General features: G+C 36.8%; 1 protein-coding gene and 1 pseudogene across 1 annotated transcript; both read left to right on the top strand.

Annotated features, from left to right (window-relative positions):
* The first annotated feature begins 6,826 nt into the window (after nt 1-6,826).
* LOC113051643 (cytochrome P450 2K1-like) lies at nt 6,827-9,676 on the top strand. The gene is made up of 9 exons (XM_026215559.1): nt 6,827-7,079; nt 7,169-7,331; nt 7,442-7,583; nt 7,650-7,836; nt 7,945-8,124; nt 8,612-8,753; nt 8,843-9,027; nt 9,120-9,261; nt 9,338-9,676. Exons 1-9 carry the CDS (start codon nt 6,873-6,875, stop codon nt 9,559-9,561), a joined length of 1,572 nt encoding a protein of 523 aa, XP_026071344.1. The 5' UTR covers nt 6,827-6,872; the 3' UTR covers nt 9,562-9,676.
* A 610-nt stretch (nt 9,677-10,286) lies between these two features.
* LOC113051637 (cytochrome P450 2K1-like) lies at nt 10,287-17,113 on the top strand (annotated as a pseudogene).
* The last annotated feature ends 636 nt before the right edge of the window (nt 17,114-17,749 follow it).

The following is a 17,749-nucleotide window of genomic DNA, read 5'->3' as shown; positions in this document are numbered from 1 at the left end:
AGACTGTTATTTAAGGTAATGATTAACTTCATATGGTCTGCATGGTGTATCACAGACATACAGATTATGAATCCCTTTTTATGTTACTTTTATGGTGCTTCTGTGTTCTTATTCTCTTTATCGTGTGCTGTGACAGATTCAGTTCAAAACAGATTTATATTCGGTTCCTGCTCAGTTCCTGCTGTACAACAACAACCGATCACATACAACATCCCTCCAGCCTAAAATCTCAAGTTGTAATAATGTTTAAATGTGTACACATGTTCTTCAGTTATACTGATCTGATTATGCTGAGGTTATGCTGGTTTAAAGTTAGATTTTTGATAGGTATATCTGTGGATCAGACCTGCTTGTTATTTGTTGTGCATTGTTGGAAAAGTAAATAAAATTAAGTGGATATATAAACCAAAATGCATGTTTTAATGTGAATGCAGTAATATTACTGCAATGACTGTGATAAACCTAAACTTTTAATTATATGCAGTAATATTGAATAATGTTCTTGTTTTATTTGAATAGGCTCTATAAGAATAATGATTCACGAGAGAGTCACATACAGTACATGGCAAGGCAAGGCAAGTTTATCTATATAGCAGATTTCATACACAATGGTAATTCAAATTGCTTTACATAAAAGAAAGTATAAAAAAATCTTTAAGAAAAATAATCACAAAAATAAAACAAGCAATTTAAAAACTTCGAAAATCATAAAAAAAAAATACCTAAAAAGAATTTAAGACAGTTTAAAAATAGAAAATGATTTGACATAAAATACAGTGCAATACATAAAATATAGTGCAATCAGTTTGGACATCCCATAGTGCTCATTCAATAAATGCACAGCTAAACAGAATGGCTAATTCTGTTACAATAGTCCACCCTGGTGGTGATAAAGGCATCAACAAGTTTCTCCAATTCTTGACTTGAAACTAAACCTCTAATTCTTGCATTGTTTTTTAAATGATAGTATGCTGATTTAGTTACTGCTTTGACATGACTAATGAAACTAAGGTCTGTCTCCAGAATCACACCAAGATTCCTGACTTGATTTTTAGTTGTTTGACCCCTAGAGTCTAGGTGTGCATTCACCTTGAACACTTCATCTTTGTTCTCAAATGCAATGACTTTTTTCCATGTTTAACTGAAGAAAGTTCTGGCACATCCAGCTGTTAATTTAATCAATGCATTGGCAGAGGGTGTCAATGGGGCAGTAAATCTGGGTATCATCAGCATAGCTGTGATAGGCAATTTGGTTCTTTCTCATTATTTCAGTTAGTGGGAGCATATATAGGCTAAACAAGAGCGGTGCTAGAATCAAGCCTTGTGGGACTCCGCATGTCATGGACATCCACTTAGAATTATGCTCTCCTATACTCACATAATATCGATTGCTTCAAAAATAGACTAGTATAGTATATTTTTGTCATTGAGGCCGAATCTGTCTGACCTCTTCATAACTTGGGGATGTGCTAATCGCCTTCCTGACAATAATGATTTTCTAAGAAAAAAAGGATGCATTTGCTGTCTGAGAGCATTTCACTGTGAATCTGACTTGGGGGGTTTGTCAATCTCTCGAGTCTCAACAGTAGCAAAAAGAGTGCAAGTGTTGTTTAAGTTACTATTTATAAGGTCTGAGAAGAATCTCTGTCTAGCTGTGGCTAGTTCCACATTGAAAGCACAAAGGCTGTCACATCGCTCAGCTTTTCTCCATTGTCTTTTCATACTCTGTACTGCTGTTGATTTTCTCCAAGCTGATTTCTGTCTGTTTGTTTTCTTACTGACTATTATTGAAGCAATATCATCAATAACATTCTTAACTTTTGAGTTGAAGGAATTAATTAGAAGATCAACAGAGTCTGCAGAAATGCTTGGTGTTAAAGATATAGCCTCCTTGAATAGTACACTTGTGTTCTCGTTAATGCATCTCTCTGAAAGAGACAGATCTAAAATCAGTGGAAGCAGAGATCAATGTATCAAAGAAAATACAGAAAAGATCAGATAGTACTACATCGTTAATAATAATGTATGAAATATTTTGACCCCTACTGATGAATAAGTCTAGAGTGTGTCCACCTTTGTGTGTGTGTGGGTCCATGCGCATGCTGAATCAGGTCAAAAGTGTTTAGAACCGTTATCATTTCTTTTGTAGTTTTGTTTTATGCATTATCTATGTGATTATTAAAATCCCCTGCAATAGCAAAACAGGAAATTAGGGTTAATCTGAGGAAATCATTGATTACATTTCTGTGACCTCTTCAACAAAGGCTGGAGAGTATTTTGGAGGCCTGTAAATAATGATAAACAGAATGCGTGGAGCGCCTTTCAACACAATCCCTAGATATTCAAAAGACAAGTACTGACCAAATGACACTTGCTTGCATTGATAGACATCTTTAAATAGAGCAGCTACCTCCACCTATCTTAACAGTCCTGCAGACACTCATGTAAGTGAAGTTAGGAGGCGCTGCTTCATTTAGGATTGTTGCACTGCAGCTGTCTTCTAGCCATGTTTCATTTCACGAGTTCACATCTACGTATATTAATACAGTAAGTTTATGCGTATTTGGCGTGCTGTCCGGGTGGAGGGCTCCGAGCTCCGAGCTCGCGATGTGGCCCGAACCCAGAGTACACCCCCCGGTTGTGGTAAGAGTAGATGGATCTATAAGTGAGGAGAAATGGGGTGGAGGAGGGATGCTGAAAACTGTCAATGAACAGAGGTAGGTTCTGCTGTTATTAATACCTTGTCATGAGTTGATTACTGATTGGTCTCCACTTGTGTTAATCAGCTTAATGAACTGTGACTGCTCCTCCCGAACTTTGTTATAAAACAGCATTTAGAAACATAAAATCCAAATTGTTTGTGGTTATTAAGTCATTGATTAGAAATGATTTATTTTTAGTGAGCAAATGTTTAAAAATGCTAACAATCTTAGTTTGATGCCTAACTGGCCACAGATTAGATGAGTTTGCCCTTCGGCTTGAGAAGGCCTTAGACTTTCTATCACGTGATAAAACTGAAATAGAAAAAGCTACAGGCACACTGGGTTCCAGTGGAATGTTGCTGCTATTATAAAGGGGACCTGACACATATCACTGAGAGTTGCTTTTAGTTGTTTTTGGTTCACCTAGAGCAGATGGAGGGGTGTGGACCTTGGCATTGTGGCAGCGGTCAGAGAGCTCTCACTGGAACAGGGCACTCAGGCATGTATGGTTGGGGGGCCCGCCATTTTTTAGTTGATATCTGGGTGCTTGCAGCAAAAGAGTGGGATAGTTTGGTCCCAGCAAACACCAATTCCTCCATTTTCTGTGAGAAGCATAGGAGTGGAGATGCTGGAGAGAGGGATAATGTGTCTCAGGGCTCAGCCGGGATGATGTCCTTGAGCAGTGCTTGTTGTGATTGTGTGGTGTTATCAGCGTCCTCGTGGGATGTATCAACCACATTACGACTCAGACCAGGTGTCTGTGTGCTGAATGGATTGACACTCTGCAGAAGGATGACAGAGGGAGAAGTAGATATTGTCCTTAAGCACTCTTGCACCAAGTTTGCTATGTTGTCTACGGCCCCAGAAAAAACTGAAGATGTCGATGCAGTTCACTCCTTTTATATTGCAAGATCTTTGTAGCCATGTGTTCAGCCCAAGCAACCGTGAAAACTTATTTGTCCCCCTTGCTGTGAGTGGTCAACTGATGAACGACTGAACTTTGAGTCTTCAAAGTGTTTCAAAGAGTTCACTGCTCTTTCCGAATATCATTCTTCCCCACATGGATGATGATTCAATTTGCAATGATCATCAGAATATTCTGAAGTTGCTTGTACATGCTGATGTACTCACAACAACCCATTTTTCTCATGGACTGTTATTTATTTATTTTGTGATCACACAAGGTCCCTTCCTTACACAGCTGCTATAAATGTGCGAGTGCATCAGTTGAGGAGAGTGCTTCAGAGAGAAAATGGCTGTTGTCGACTCACTGCTGCAGTTTTTCCAACACAGGTACATTACTGGGAGCTTTACTGTTGCTTCTTGGTTTGTATTTGCTTTCCTCTGGATCCAAATCTCAGAAAGAAGGGAAAGAGCCACCGGGACCCAAACCACTGCCACTGTTGGGGAACCTGCTGACCCTTGACCTAACGAGATACTTTACATTTAAAATCGATAGTTGCCTAACATTTTGAGATTTGTTTATAAATGTCTTTCTCTCCATCCTCCAGTTCTTATGGGAACATATTCCAAGTGTTTTTGGATCCCAAAACAATGTGGTCTAGTTGGATACAATATTGTCAAGAATCTCTTGTGAACCATGCAGAGGAGTTTGTTGACTGAGATGTTGCTCATATTTTCAAGATAATGAACAAAGAGCATGGACGGATTCTTTCTTTTTTCTGTCTCAAATGAATCAGTAAATGCAAGACATTTCACAAAACAAAGATGTTGTACAAGAATTCAGATGTTTAGTCAGTGTATGTCTACTAAAAAACATTTGTTTGCATTCAATTCAACACAAAAATTAACTAGACACTTAAACATGTGAAAAACCTACAAATACATTTAATCATGGGGCTATTGGCTATGAAATTGTGCTTGCTTTATACAGTTATTAATCAAGGTCTTAAGTGGAAAATATGTTGAATGTGGCATGTGCATTTCCATAAACCTGGAAGACTTTCTTAATGTATATAAGCAGTAGAATTTTTTAGAAAGGTACATTTAAGGGAGAAAAAATAAGAATTAGGGAACCCTACCTCAATAAATTATGAATAATTTGTGACCCTCTCTGTTGACCCGGCCGTCCTACATAATAAAAAGAACATTCTGTGAAAGTATAACCTTAATATCTTTATATTAATATTAATTGAGTTAGACTATGTCAAAGATTTGCTTAATTTCTGACTCAAATCATGTTTTTGAGAAATTCAAATGCAATGAAAAGCTTATATTTAAAACTGCAACACATTTGAACCATAATTATCCGGACTACTATGTGCCATATACCATTTTAAATCTCCTATTTTCAGTGATAAATTAAACTTTAATGCAAAAATTAACGGAATGGGAGGAACCATAAGAGTTTCAGTTTTGCAACAATTACCAAGTAATTGTTAAATGAAAAGGTTAATTCACTAAAATAATTATTATATACTTATTAGCAAAATTAAATATCAGTAGAAAATGTCTTATAAATTAATGTATAAAATGTAAGAAGAGAATCTAATTCATGTGTTGAGGCTTTGTGCAAATTTTTTAGTAGCCTAAATCTGGCACTCCAAAAAAAAAGAATTAAGAATAAATAAATAATAAAAAATATAGAAAAATATTTTGAGTTGCAGAATTGCTGCAAGTATGTGAGTATGTGTCAGTCAGTGTGAGTACCGCATTGAGGTTTTTGTGTGTGTGTTTTATTACGATTAGTAATTCTTTCAACATCAAGCATGTACTGCACTTTTTTTCTCATTCATGCATGTTCTTTTATTAAAAATTGAAACCAAAAACTTAAGATGCAAGTCCTTTGTTTCCGAAGGACATGCAATGTTTTATTAGGCTTATAATAATATGTATTATAGGCAAATGAAAATATTATGGTGTCCGGGAGAGAAGATGGTTTCAATTAGTTTTGTCATGGCCACAAAATAATAATTAGTGGGAACGTGATTATATGTCGTGGCCACAAGATATTAATTTGTGGGAAGGTCGTATTATGTAGTGGCCGCGAAATAATTTTGTCGAGATAACGACATCCTTATGTCGTGGCCTCGAGATGCTACTGTATGTTGAGGAAACTACATAAATTTCTCGTGGCCACGAGTTTAATGCGTAAACAAACCTGCGTTACCACAGCAACCCAGGTTTAACAGAGATTTATTCATCATAATATTATTTTGAATTAAGAAAATATTATATCATTTATTATAGAAAATATTTTATTATGAAATTATTATATTAACCATATACCTTGGCTACAGGACTTTATTACGTGCCAGTGGAGGCGCTAGCCCCATCAGAAACTTGCTTAGCCCCTAGTTTAATTTGTAAACGAAAACACAACAGGCTCATTTATCGTTTATCTGACAATTATGCCAATAAAGTTTTGACATGATGTGGTGATAAATGAGCGTGTTGTGTTTTCATTTACGAATTAATTTTTTATAATAATTCTAATAGTTATTCAAAATAAAATATTAATGAATGCATCTCTGATTATCCCGGGTTGCTGTGGTCACGCAGGTTTTTTTATGCATTATACTCATGGCCACGAGAAAAACATGTCGTTCCCTCAACTTAAAATTTCGAGGCCATGACATAAGGATGTCGGTTGCACTTTATTTTACAGTACGTGTACTAACATGTACTTATCGTGTACTTACAGTGTATTTATCTAAGAAAGATCTGGTAATACAAGGTAACTACATGGGGTAGGGTTAGGTTTAGGGGTAGGTTCAGGGTTAGTGCCTAGTTATTACATAGTTATTGTAATTACTATAATAAGTATATAGAATGTACACGAGGAACAGGACTGTAAAATAAAGTGCTACCCCGTCAAATAAACTCGTGGTAACGACATAATATGACATTCCCACAAATTAACATCTTGTGTCCTCTCCCAGGCACTGTAAAATATACATTTTAAACACCTTTCTTTTATTTTTTTTCTCATCATTGCAGTCTTTTTCACAGCATTGTGCTTCATATCAGATACTGAATTGATCATTCAGTGAAGAAGTATCAAGCTGCTGATGCAACTATAACAGCTCTATATTCTCATGGTTACTTTGTTTTGAATGAGGAATTCTCCCTGGGTTTACTCGAGGCTCCTCCCATTTGTACTTATTATAAGGGTTTGAAGACAACAGAGTGTCTTTGCAGCACTGAAAAATGGCTGTTGTTGAGTCTCTGCTGTATATTCCAGGTGTCGCAGGTACATTACTGGGAGCTTTGCTGGTGTTATTGCTCTTATCTCGCCTTTCCTCAGACTACAAATCTCAGAAAGAAGGGAAAGAGCCACCGGGACCCAAACACTTGCCACTACTGGGAAACTTGCTGACGCTTGACCTAACGAGACCTTTTGACAGCTTTTGTGAGGTGAGAACTTGACATAAACACATTCAAACAGTAATACTAGCCTCTCATTTTGAGATTTGTTTGTTAATGTCTTTCTCTGTGTCCTCCAGCTCTCCAAGACCCACGGGAACATATTCCAAGTGTTTTTGGGTCCTAAAAAAGTTGTGGTATTAGTTGGATACAAAACCGTCAAAGAGGCTCTTGTCAACTATGCAGATGAGTTTGGGGAGCGAGATATTACACCTGGTTTCAGGTTACTTAATAATGGTCATGGTAATAATAACTAAATGTTTTGTTTGCTTTTAAATCATAAATTCATAAAATTCATAATTTTATTAGCCTAGGACAATAGGCTCATGGTCTGATTGTTTTGTGTTGATCAGGGATCCTCTTTTCCAATGGAGAGAACTGGAAAGATATGCGACGCTTCGCTCTCAGCAACCTTCGGGACTTTGGGATGGGCAAGAGAGGAAGTGAAGAGAAAATCATAGAGGAAATTCAATATCTGAAAAGAGAATTTGATAAGTTGGAAGGTACAAGCTGAGACACACACATGCAATTATGTTTTTGGATCATAAGATCCACTGAGAGACAGTTTTGTTGTTTCCTCTTCACATGGAAACCCTTTGACACGACACAGCCTGTGAACTACGCTGTGTCAAACATCATCTCATCTATCGTGTACGGCAGCAGATTTGAATACACTGACCCTCGATTCACTGAAACAGTCGACAGAGCAAATGAAAATGTTCGGGTTAGTGGATCGGCATCTATGATGGTATGGAAGTAGGATTTATATGTTAACCAGAAATTATTTGGTGACTGAAATTATTTTATAAATCATTAATACATCTTTCTTTCCTCTGTCTGAATATTTACTCATAAGCTATACAATATATTTCCATGGTTGGGTCCGTTCCTAAACAGCAAAAGGATTATTATGAGGAATTTGAAGAAAAATAGAGCAGAAATTGTGAAATTAATCACTGGACTCCAGGAGACTCTAAATCCACGTGACCAAAGAGGGTTTGTCGACTCTTTTCTCATCCACAAACAGAGTGATGAGGTATGGAAATCACAATGTAGCATAGAAATACAGGAAAAGCAAAAAGTAACCAGTAGCTTTGATTAGTAAACCAATACACCCATCGCAATGCGGCACAAGTGTTTTTGCTAGTTTCAGGCCGACGCAGTTCTCATTTCCCTGGCCTATATCATGTTGTTTAAATAGAAAATGCATTTGCACCCATTTGTGCGCTCATGGGCATGCTGGTCTGAAAATGAGGTGTGTTCAGGTGCATTATTGGTGTGTTGCTATTTTGAGGAACTCACTATAAGACAGCACCATAGACCAACTCAAACCTGCTCTAAAGTTTGGTGCAATTTTTTCTTTGTTATTTAAAGAACGCGTTTCAATTACACCCAAAAAACACCCATTACTCATTACGCATTTTGAATGAATTATAATAAATTAAGTACTTTGCAACATTTAGTTTTACTTGTTATTTTGGTAAAAAGGATAATTTTGTGCTTTGTGGATTTGAACTTGTCAGAAATCCGGCAAGAAGGACTCATACTTTCACCATGAGAATCTTCTCATGTCGGTGGGAAATCTGTTTGTCGCTGGTACTGACACCACAGGAACGACTCTGCGCTGGGGTTTGATGCTTATGGCCAAATACCCTCATATACAGGGTAAAAACACAGTTATATGAAGAGTATTTCTTCAGTGCTGAATGCAATGGTGTCCAAAGGAACAAATATGTGTTGTATTTTTTGTGCAGATCGAGTTCAGGAGGAGATTGACAGAGTGATCGGTGGACGTCAGCCAGTGGTGGAAGACAGAAAGAAATTGCCATATACAGATGCTGTGATTCATGAAACCCAGAGACTGGCAAACATAGTACCCTTGAATCTCCCTCATATGACCAGCTGTGATGTTACCTTCAATGGATACTTCATCAAGAAGGTCAGAGACAAGAAGGAATCGTTACATAACCAAATTAATTATAATACATGTAAAAAACATTTATATTTGCTCTTTTCTCTCTGTTTTTTTAGGGCACCACTGTAGTTCCTCTGCTGACGTCTGTTTTGAAGGATCCAAGCGAATGGGAAAAACCAAACAGCTTTTACCCAGAACACTTCCTTGATGAGAAGGGCCAGTTTGTGAAGAGAGATGCTTTCATGCCCTTTTCTGCAGGTTCGTTCAAATTCACCCAGTGTTTTGAATAAATAAACATTTGAATTGTAATTAAACACATTTTTTATTCTCTCAGGCCGCAGGATGTGTCTTGGGGAGAGTTTGGCCAGGATGGAGCTCTTCCTGTTCTTCACTTCCCTCCTTCAGAGCTACCGCTTCACAACTCCACCTGGAGTGTCTGGAGATGAGCTGGATCTCAAAGGAGTAGTCGGAATAACGTTGAATCCGTCTCCACACAAGATGTGTGCGATCAGACGCTCCTGGTACTTCACACTCAAAACAAATGATGACTTATTTTAAGTAAGAACTGTCATGAATTAGCTTGATCTGAGTAACTGCACAAAATGTATATTTTGCAAATAACTTAAAAAACCTGATGAGAAATGTGTAAAATCACTTATTTTTTGGCATAACTCATCTGTATGTGTTGTATTTGTTCATTTTTGTACTTGTTGTGATTTAAGAATTTCGTGGTAAAAAAAGGTAATTCAACAAAAGTTTCTTAATCATTTTCTTAAACATGTTAACACACAAAATATTTTAACAAGATAAGACTATATTAAGTTATATTGATGTTTATTAGAATAATATTGCTAATGAGATAAACGTAAAGGTATACAGTATATATACTGTACTATATATATATTTTTAATTAATATCATTTTGGTTCTCACTTATCTTCTCATTTATCTGTGAAAAAAAAATATATTTCCCACCCTTTGCTATTTGCTAGATCTTGTGAATTTTTTTTAAATTCATTACTGACAACAAATATGCTGTAAGAAAGCCTTGTCAGTATTTTTTTCAGACCTGTAAATTTAAGGAAAAATAAAATCACTATGGTACAGTAAACGTTTTAAAATAGATAATCTTATGAAAAAGCTGTGCTAATCTGGGATTTCAAATTTACAGTGAAAAAAATAATGTTTAAAAATATATATTGAACTGTTGCTTTAACTGTAATCTACTGTGCATCTACAACAAAACTGGTCTCCTCCTCCAACATCAAATGTAGCCACTCCCACTTCACCTATCCTACCTTTGAACTGCACGAGCCTCAAGGTCTTCTGGGTATTGTTCTGTGAACATGGCTCTCATGGAGTCATTTCTTCAGGTTTCCAGCACAGGAACATTAATCTGCTGCTTGCTTCTGCTCTTAGCTGTTTATCTCCTGTTCTTCCGGTCTCAGAGAGATGAAAATTAACCACCAGGGCCAAAACCATTGCCACTTTTGGGAAATCTGCCAATGTTGGACGTCAACAAACCCTATTTGAGCCTGTGTGAGGTAAGTATGAATGAGATCAGTAATTTGGAACGACCAGTTCAGCTTTGCTTTGATCAGATTGTTAAAAAAAAACTGCCTGACAAGTTCCTAAAGAGCATAATTCTGTTTTTCACAGAAAGAAAATATTTGATAGTTCAACCAGAAATTACAATTCTATCTTCATTTACTCACTCCCAAAATGAATTCAACAGGTTATCGTGTTAATGCTATAATATTCATAATAATAAAATCATTGTATATAATAATTAATATTAATTAAAGCAATAAAACAAAATTTCATCATGAACAACATCACCTTAAACCACACAATTTTTGCAATGACATTTCCCTTACATTCAACCTCCAAAAGTGCAGTCATCTTTGCCATATTACATTCATTTAGTTGACTAATGCTGTATGCTGTCTAAACAAAAACATAAATAGCGTTACTACAAATACTGGTAACACTTTAGAATAACGTTCCATTAGTTAATGTTAGTTAATGTATTAATTAACATGAACAAACAATGAATAATACATTTATTACTGTATTTATTCATCTTTGTTAATGTTAGTTAATGAAAATACAGTTATTCATTGTTAGTTCATGGTAATTCACAGTGCATTAACCAATGTTAACAAGCACAACTTTTGATTTAAATAATGCATTAGTAAATGTTGAAATTAACATGAACTAAGACTTATAAATGCTGTAGAAGGATTGTTCTTGCTTAGTTCATGTTAACGAAAGTAGTTAACTAACATTAACTAATGGAACCTTATTCTAAAGTGTTACCCAAATACTTACCCTGACGAGCTACGCAATATCGCGTTCATAAAATGCGATTCATCCAATGAACACGATATAGCGTACAGTAGCTTGTCAGTGATCTATGGCATAAAGGCATACACTGTGCGATTTTCATCCGATTTTGAGCCGAATTTTGACTCGTGCGTTTCTTTTTCGGGTCGGGCCGATTTTCTGCATTTTCGTGTGTCGTTTGTCGTGCAGTGTTCGTGCAGTGTACAAGGGGGAAACGAGAGGCGATTAACCTCTCCCGACCAACAATCATTTGGTCGGAATGGATTTCTGACATGTCAGGAATTTTGGTCGCCCCTCGTGAGGTATCACACTATTGAAGCAGGGCTATGAACCTATTTTCCGTGTTTCCCTCACTGCGCATGCGCGAAATCATGGCGACACGGCGTGTAGTGTGACCTGAAGTGATGGAGGGAAAACTTGGGGAAATATGGCAAAGAAAAATAAAACTAAAAGAGGGAAGAAAACAGTTTGCGTTGCAAAATGGATAAACCATATTGGTCATGTCTTCCTAGTCACCTGGCAACCAGATACGCTGATGCCTTTTTTTATTTTTATTTTATTTTTTTGTTGGACTTTTCAGCTCAAGGATTGCACATATCACAACAAACATCTGGGTTCTGAGGGATCCAACGTGTTGATTCCCCACGTATAGTGTGAGCAGTCAAATCGCAACTCAACGATCGGACTGTACAGTGAGCACATAAAAATCGTGAGCTTTATTGAATTTACATCGCATGCGATCTACTCGTGCAGTGTGAGGTGGTACTTTGCCGAAATCGCACAGAAATTGCATAGTGTTTGCATAATTGATCACAGATGAAGTGAATTAAATGCAACATTTGTCAAATACACGGCCGTTTCAGAAACGTTTTCATGAGCAACAGAAACACTTTTTATAAACTGCTTACTACAGAGCCATCTGTTCAATTAAAAAGTTCAACATACTATTTAAATACTACGGAGCCTGGCATGTCACCTGTAAGAGAGAGATAGAGAAAAAACAATCCGTGGCGAAGGTTTTGCAGTACATCCCCTCAGTTTATAAACTGTGCTCACAAATTCTGTAAACCGTGGGCACAGATTTTGTAAACCGTACACTTCGGCTTTTGAATCCGTGTGCACGCTTTCGCAATCCGTTCCAACTCACGGATTCATGCAGCAAGTGCCTACATGTTAACATACAGTTTTAATTGAATATTATTATTTGGAATAGGTCTACAGCAAAGTGTCTTAAGTGATTCTCTATCATACAGAGCCCGGTATTGTGCCGAATTTCGACCCCCTGCTGAATTATTACCCCCCTAGTATTGGTAGGTTTAGGAGTCTGTGTGGGGGAGGGGTTAGGATTAGTGGTGGGGTTAGGATTAGGAAATCAGGTAGCGATTAATTCGGCAGGGGGTCAAAATTGGGGACAACACCTGCATATCACCTGTAGGAGAAAAAAAATCAATCCATGGTGTGACTGTTTTGCAATCCGTCCCTTGAGTTTATAAACCATACTCACGAATTCATAAACTGTTCCCTCGGTTTAACAAATCCGTGCACTCAGATTTTGTAAACCGTACCCACGAATTTATAATCCGTGCGCACGCTTTCGCAATCCGTTCCCTCGGATTCATGCAGCCAGCTCCTACGTGTTAACATACAGTTTTATTTAATATTATTATGTGGAACAGGTCTACAGTAAAGTGATTTTCTATCAAGTGGAGTACGAGGTGGAGTACAACGATTTAGAAAGATGTTCATCAAAATCTTGTTTAATTTGTGATAATCTTAGCACTTGATTATTATTGTATAATAAACCGGCATTGTGACTGACTCTGGAGTAATGTGTTCCTGTTCCAAAACAAAACATTATCGAAGTAGTCCATGTGACATCAGAGGGTCAGTTAGAATTTGTTGAAGCATCGAAAATACATTTTGGTCCCAAAATAACAAAAATTATTACTTTATTCAGCATAGTCTTCTCTACCGGGTCTGTTGTGAGTGCGACTGCTGTGGCTGTTGACATACGACGCTGCTGACGTGTTTTCTGGTGCACCCGATAACAAAGATAGCATCGTACATCAACAGTCACAGCAGTCGCACTCACAACAAACCCTGAAGAGAAGACAATTTATTAATTAATTTAGTTATTTTTAATCTCTGCAGGTTTGGTCCTCCATATATAACTGCCTATAACATCTCTTTCAATCTTGATCAGATTGAAAAGCAGTTCGGCCCAGTTTTCACAGTCTACTTTGGTCCAAAGAAAGTGGTTGTGTTTGCCGGCTACAAAACCATGAGGGAAGCTCTTGTTAATCATGCAGATGAATTTGGAGACAGAGAAATCTCGCCACTGTTCTATGATTTTACTAAAGGGCATGGTAAGATCACCTGAGTCTGATTTTTTTATACTTATTAGCATATGAGTTACATACAATGATGCAAAGTTACATACACTGTTACAATTTTTTGGAAACTTCTGGACATTTAAGTCACACTTATAGTAGTCTGTTATTCACATTTTAGATGTCACATTTCACATGGATTAGGTGATGCTCAATCTTTTCTCAGAACCAACTCCACTTTTCTGAACCTCTTTTTAATGTATTTTTAACCAGGTCTCTTTTAATGGATGTATGAATTCAGTTCAGCTAGCACCACAGGAATAAGAGTACCTGTAAGATTAATTTTAGAAATGAAACATCTTTGTAGGTATTATATTTGCCAATGGAGAGAGTTGGAGAGAGATGAGACGGTTTGCTCTCACCAACTTACGAGACTTTGGGATGGGAAAGAAAAAAGTAGAGGAGAAAATCATAGAGGAAACATGCCATTTACTAGAGAAATTTGAGAAGTTTGAAGGTAAAGTACAGTTATTAATTCAGCCAACAAAGAAAGATGCAACAACACATGATTTATCTTAAAGAGACAGTAAGAATGTTACAAAAGTCTCCTTGAAAAAACACATGGAGATAAATACAGCAATGCAGACAGATGTACTGAACACTACAGCTTGTTCTTTCATAGGAAAGCCTTTTGAAACCACACGGCTGATGAACTACGCTGCCTCAAGTGTCATCTGTTCCATTGTGTATGGACGCAGGTTCGAGTATACAGACCCTCAGCTACGGAGTATGGTGGATCGAGCCAATGAGAGCGTCAGGCTGAGCGGGACAGCATCCGTGCAGGTTCTTATATTATTTATATTTAATCAGTGTGAACAGAGATAAATACGTGGTTTATGATGGCATACAGTATTGCATTATTGTCATAAATACATCTCTTGGTTTTTGTTCTCCAGCTCTACAACATGTTTCCATTCTTAGGTCCATGGCTCAAGAATTTGAAACTAATCATGAATAACCTAGCACTCGATATCAAAGAGATATCAGAGGTGGTGAGCAGTTTACATCAAACACTGAACTCACAGGATCTCAGAGGCTTTGTGGATTCATTCCTCGTCCGCATGCAGAATGCAGAGGTATTTATTTAGGTCAATTTGAACTCTTATCTTTTCTTTTTTTTTTTACTTTATACATCTCTAATGTATCATTTGGTCAGGAATCTGGAGAGAAGAACTCTCTTTTCCAGAAGCAGAACCTTATTTTAACAGTCGCCAACCTGTTCGTCGCTGGTACAGACACTACTAGTACAACACTGCGCTGGGGCTTGCTGCTTATGGCCAAATATCCACACATACAAGGTATGATAGAAATTCTTAAAACATTAAAGGAATATTCTGGGTTCATTGTGGCATAATACGAATAATATTTCCACATCAAATGCATTTCCTTTAAAAAATATCTGTGTTATGGTGATGCATAATATTAAAATACTTGCTATTCCAATAGTACAGCCACACAACGTGTGTTAACAAGATTTTCTGTTCAAGTTATGTCCACATTTCAAACACTCATCATGACAACACATGCACACATTACTGTCCCCAATTTCTGGACATGATACTATGGCATTATCTGTGCAAAATACCGTTTTATGGGTTCTTAAAGGGGTCATTTGACTTTGCTATAAAAAAAACATTATTTGGTGTATACGGTGTAATGTAATGAATTTATGCAGTTTAAGGGGGAAAAAAACGCATTATTTTCAATATACTGTATATTATAGTTTCTCCTCTATGCCCCACCTTTCTGAAATGTGTCAAAGCTCGTTGTTGTGAAAAGCGAATTGTGCTCTGATTGGCCAGCTATTCAGTGCGTTGTGATTGGCCGAATCATAATGTCTCAAGCGTGTGACAGAAATGTTACTCCCCTTAACATACTGTGATGCTGTCTCCCAGCATTAAAACTCGTTAACAATGAGCCATTTGTTGCATTCAGTGGGGACATAATTACTGATTATAATGATGCAGATGGGGTTCAGGAGGAGATTGACCGGTTGATCGGTGGAGGACAGGCTGTATCAGAGGACAGGAAGAACTTACCATAAACAGACGCTGTGATCCATGAAACCCAGAGATTTGCAAACATAGCACCCATAAGTATCCCACATATGACCAGCTGTGATGTTCACTTCAATGGATACTTCATCAAGAAGGTTAGCATATTGTTAATTAATATAAGAAACAGAAACAATTCCTAATACAACTGCAGATTTCTCCTACACTACCCCATTCCACCAAAATAAAATAATATGTAAAAATAGATAAATGCACAAAATATTCACCTTTTTGTGAGAAACATTAAGATGCTCTGTTTTTCCTTGAGCAGGGCACATGTGTATTTCCTCTTCTAATGTCTGTGCTGTGGGATGAGGATGAATGGGAAACCCCCCAGAACTTTAACCCCCAACACTTCCTGGACAATCAGGGGCGATTTGTGAAGAGAGACGCCTTCATGCCCTTCTCTGCAGGTACAGTTTTACTTCATGCAGGGTTTGATTGTCTTCTTTATTTATGAAATATCCTTTTTAAATGGTCTCAAACAAATGTTGATGATGCTTCGGTTTGTATGCCCTGGTGAAAGGATTGAAAAAATTGTGTTGATCATTCTGATGTGTAGAGGTTAGTGGCCTTCTTTCTCTCTCTCTTTCTCTCTCTCTCAGGCCGCAGGGCTTGTCTTGGAGAGAGTTTGGCCAGGATGGAGCTCTTCCTGTTCTTCACCTCCCTCCTTCAGCGTTTCCGCTTCACTCCTCCTCCAGGAGTGTCTGAAGATGAGCTGGATCTCACTCCAGCGGTGGGCTTCACCTTGAACCCGACTCCGCATAAACTGTGCGCAGTCAAACGAACTCTTTTACAGGAAAGTTGATGAATTATTTTGCGTTCAAACAAATACAGCCTGCAATACATATGTGTTCATTCTTTATATGCAAGGTGAAAGCTCAGAAATCATGATTTCATTTCATTCTGCGTTCACCAAAACAAACAAACAAAAACAACAACATTTAAAAAAAAAAAAAAAAAAAAAAAAAAAAACACCATGAAAACCATGTCATAATCAAGTTTGTAATTTCTTTGCACTATTTTTTTTTTACCTTGCCATTTTGAATCAAAATGGTTTTTCGCAGACTGAAGCCCATCCCTTTCTTTCACTCGATTGCAATCTCAGAGATCTGTTTCCATTCAGTCAACAACCAGAAGATAGAGCCAAAGCCCAGTGTTTTTATTGTTTGACAATCAGTTTTACCTGGATGTACCACACAGTACAGAACAAAAGATCCTATCTACAGTCCTATCTGCATTTTAACATGCTGGTAAATTAATTACATAAAATAAAATGACAGATTTTACTGATTAAATAAAACAATTAAGTTCATAGATATTTAATTAGATTTGAATAATGTGTGTTTCTTTTTGAAGGTTTTTAAAAGTGCAAAATGGTCTTTTGGTTTTGTTTTTTTTTGTCTTCCTCGACATCATGGGTCATATTTTGTTAGTTTATGTGGGATTGAAAAACGAATTCAGGAATTGTATATTGAGTTTCAGTAATTATTTGTGTTGATTTTTGATTAAATGATTTCTGTATCGCATTAATTTAAGCCATTATACTGAATTTCTAAGGACAAGATAAGACAACCTGTTAACTGTCACTCACGTTTTTGAAGATAGACATGAATGTGCATGATACCAACCTCAATTTTTATAATTCATGACTGAAAACATTTTGTAACATGATTTTGATGTACCATTTACATGTTAATGCAATGTCTGATTTTAAAATGGGTTTTAAAGGATGAATTTTGAGATTTTATGTTTTCAAGTGATATATAACTTCTGATGATTTCTAAAATGTGATAGAGAAAAAGGCAACGAGGAAATCTTTTTTTTAAACAAAGGTCAAAGCTCATTTTGTAATGTAGATTTCTGAGGGTGCACTCTTGTCATAAATTCATCTATATCTTTTCCTACATAATTTTTAACAAAAAATATTGGTAAAATATATATTTGGGAGTCTTAG

This window comes from Carassius auratus, chromosome 3 (genome assembly GCF_003368295.1).
Source record: "Carassius auratus strain Wakin chromosome 3, ASM336829v1, whole genome shotgun sequence".
NCBI classification, from domain to species: Eukaryota; Metazoa; Chordata; class Actinopteri; order Cypriniformes; family Cyprinidae; genus Carassius; species Carassius auratus.
The sequence above is the reverse complement of the archived record's forward strand: the minus strand, read 5'-3'. Positions and strand labels throughout refer to the sequence as shown.

What these genes read in the sequence shown, in the direction of transcription:
- LOC113051643 (XM_026215559.1), top strand. Translation starts at nt 6,873, where the DNA reads ATGGCTGTTGTTGAGTCTCTGCTGTATATTCCAGGTGTCGCAGGTACA. An exon ending in GTGGATCGGCATCTATGATG is followed by an intron (nt 7,837 to 7,944) that starts GTATGGAAGTAG and finishes TTTACTCATAAG; the next exon opens with CTATACAATATATTTCCATG. An exon ending in TCCACAAACAGAGTGATGAG is followed by an intron (nt 8,125 to 8,611) that starts GTATGGAAATCA and finishes TGAACTTGTCAG; the next exon opens with AAATCCGGCAAGAAGGACTC.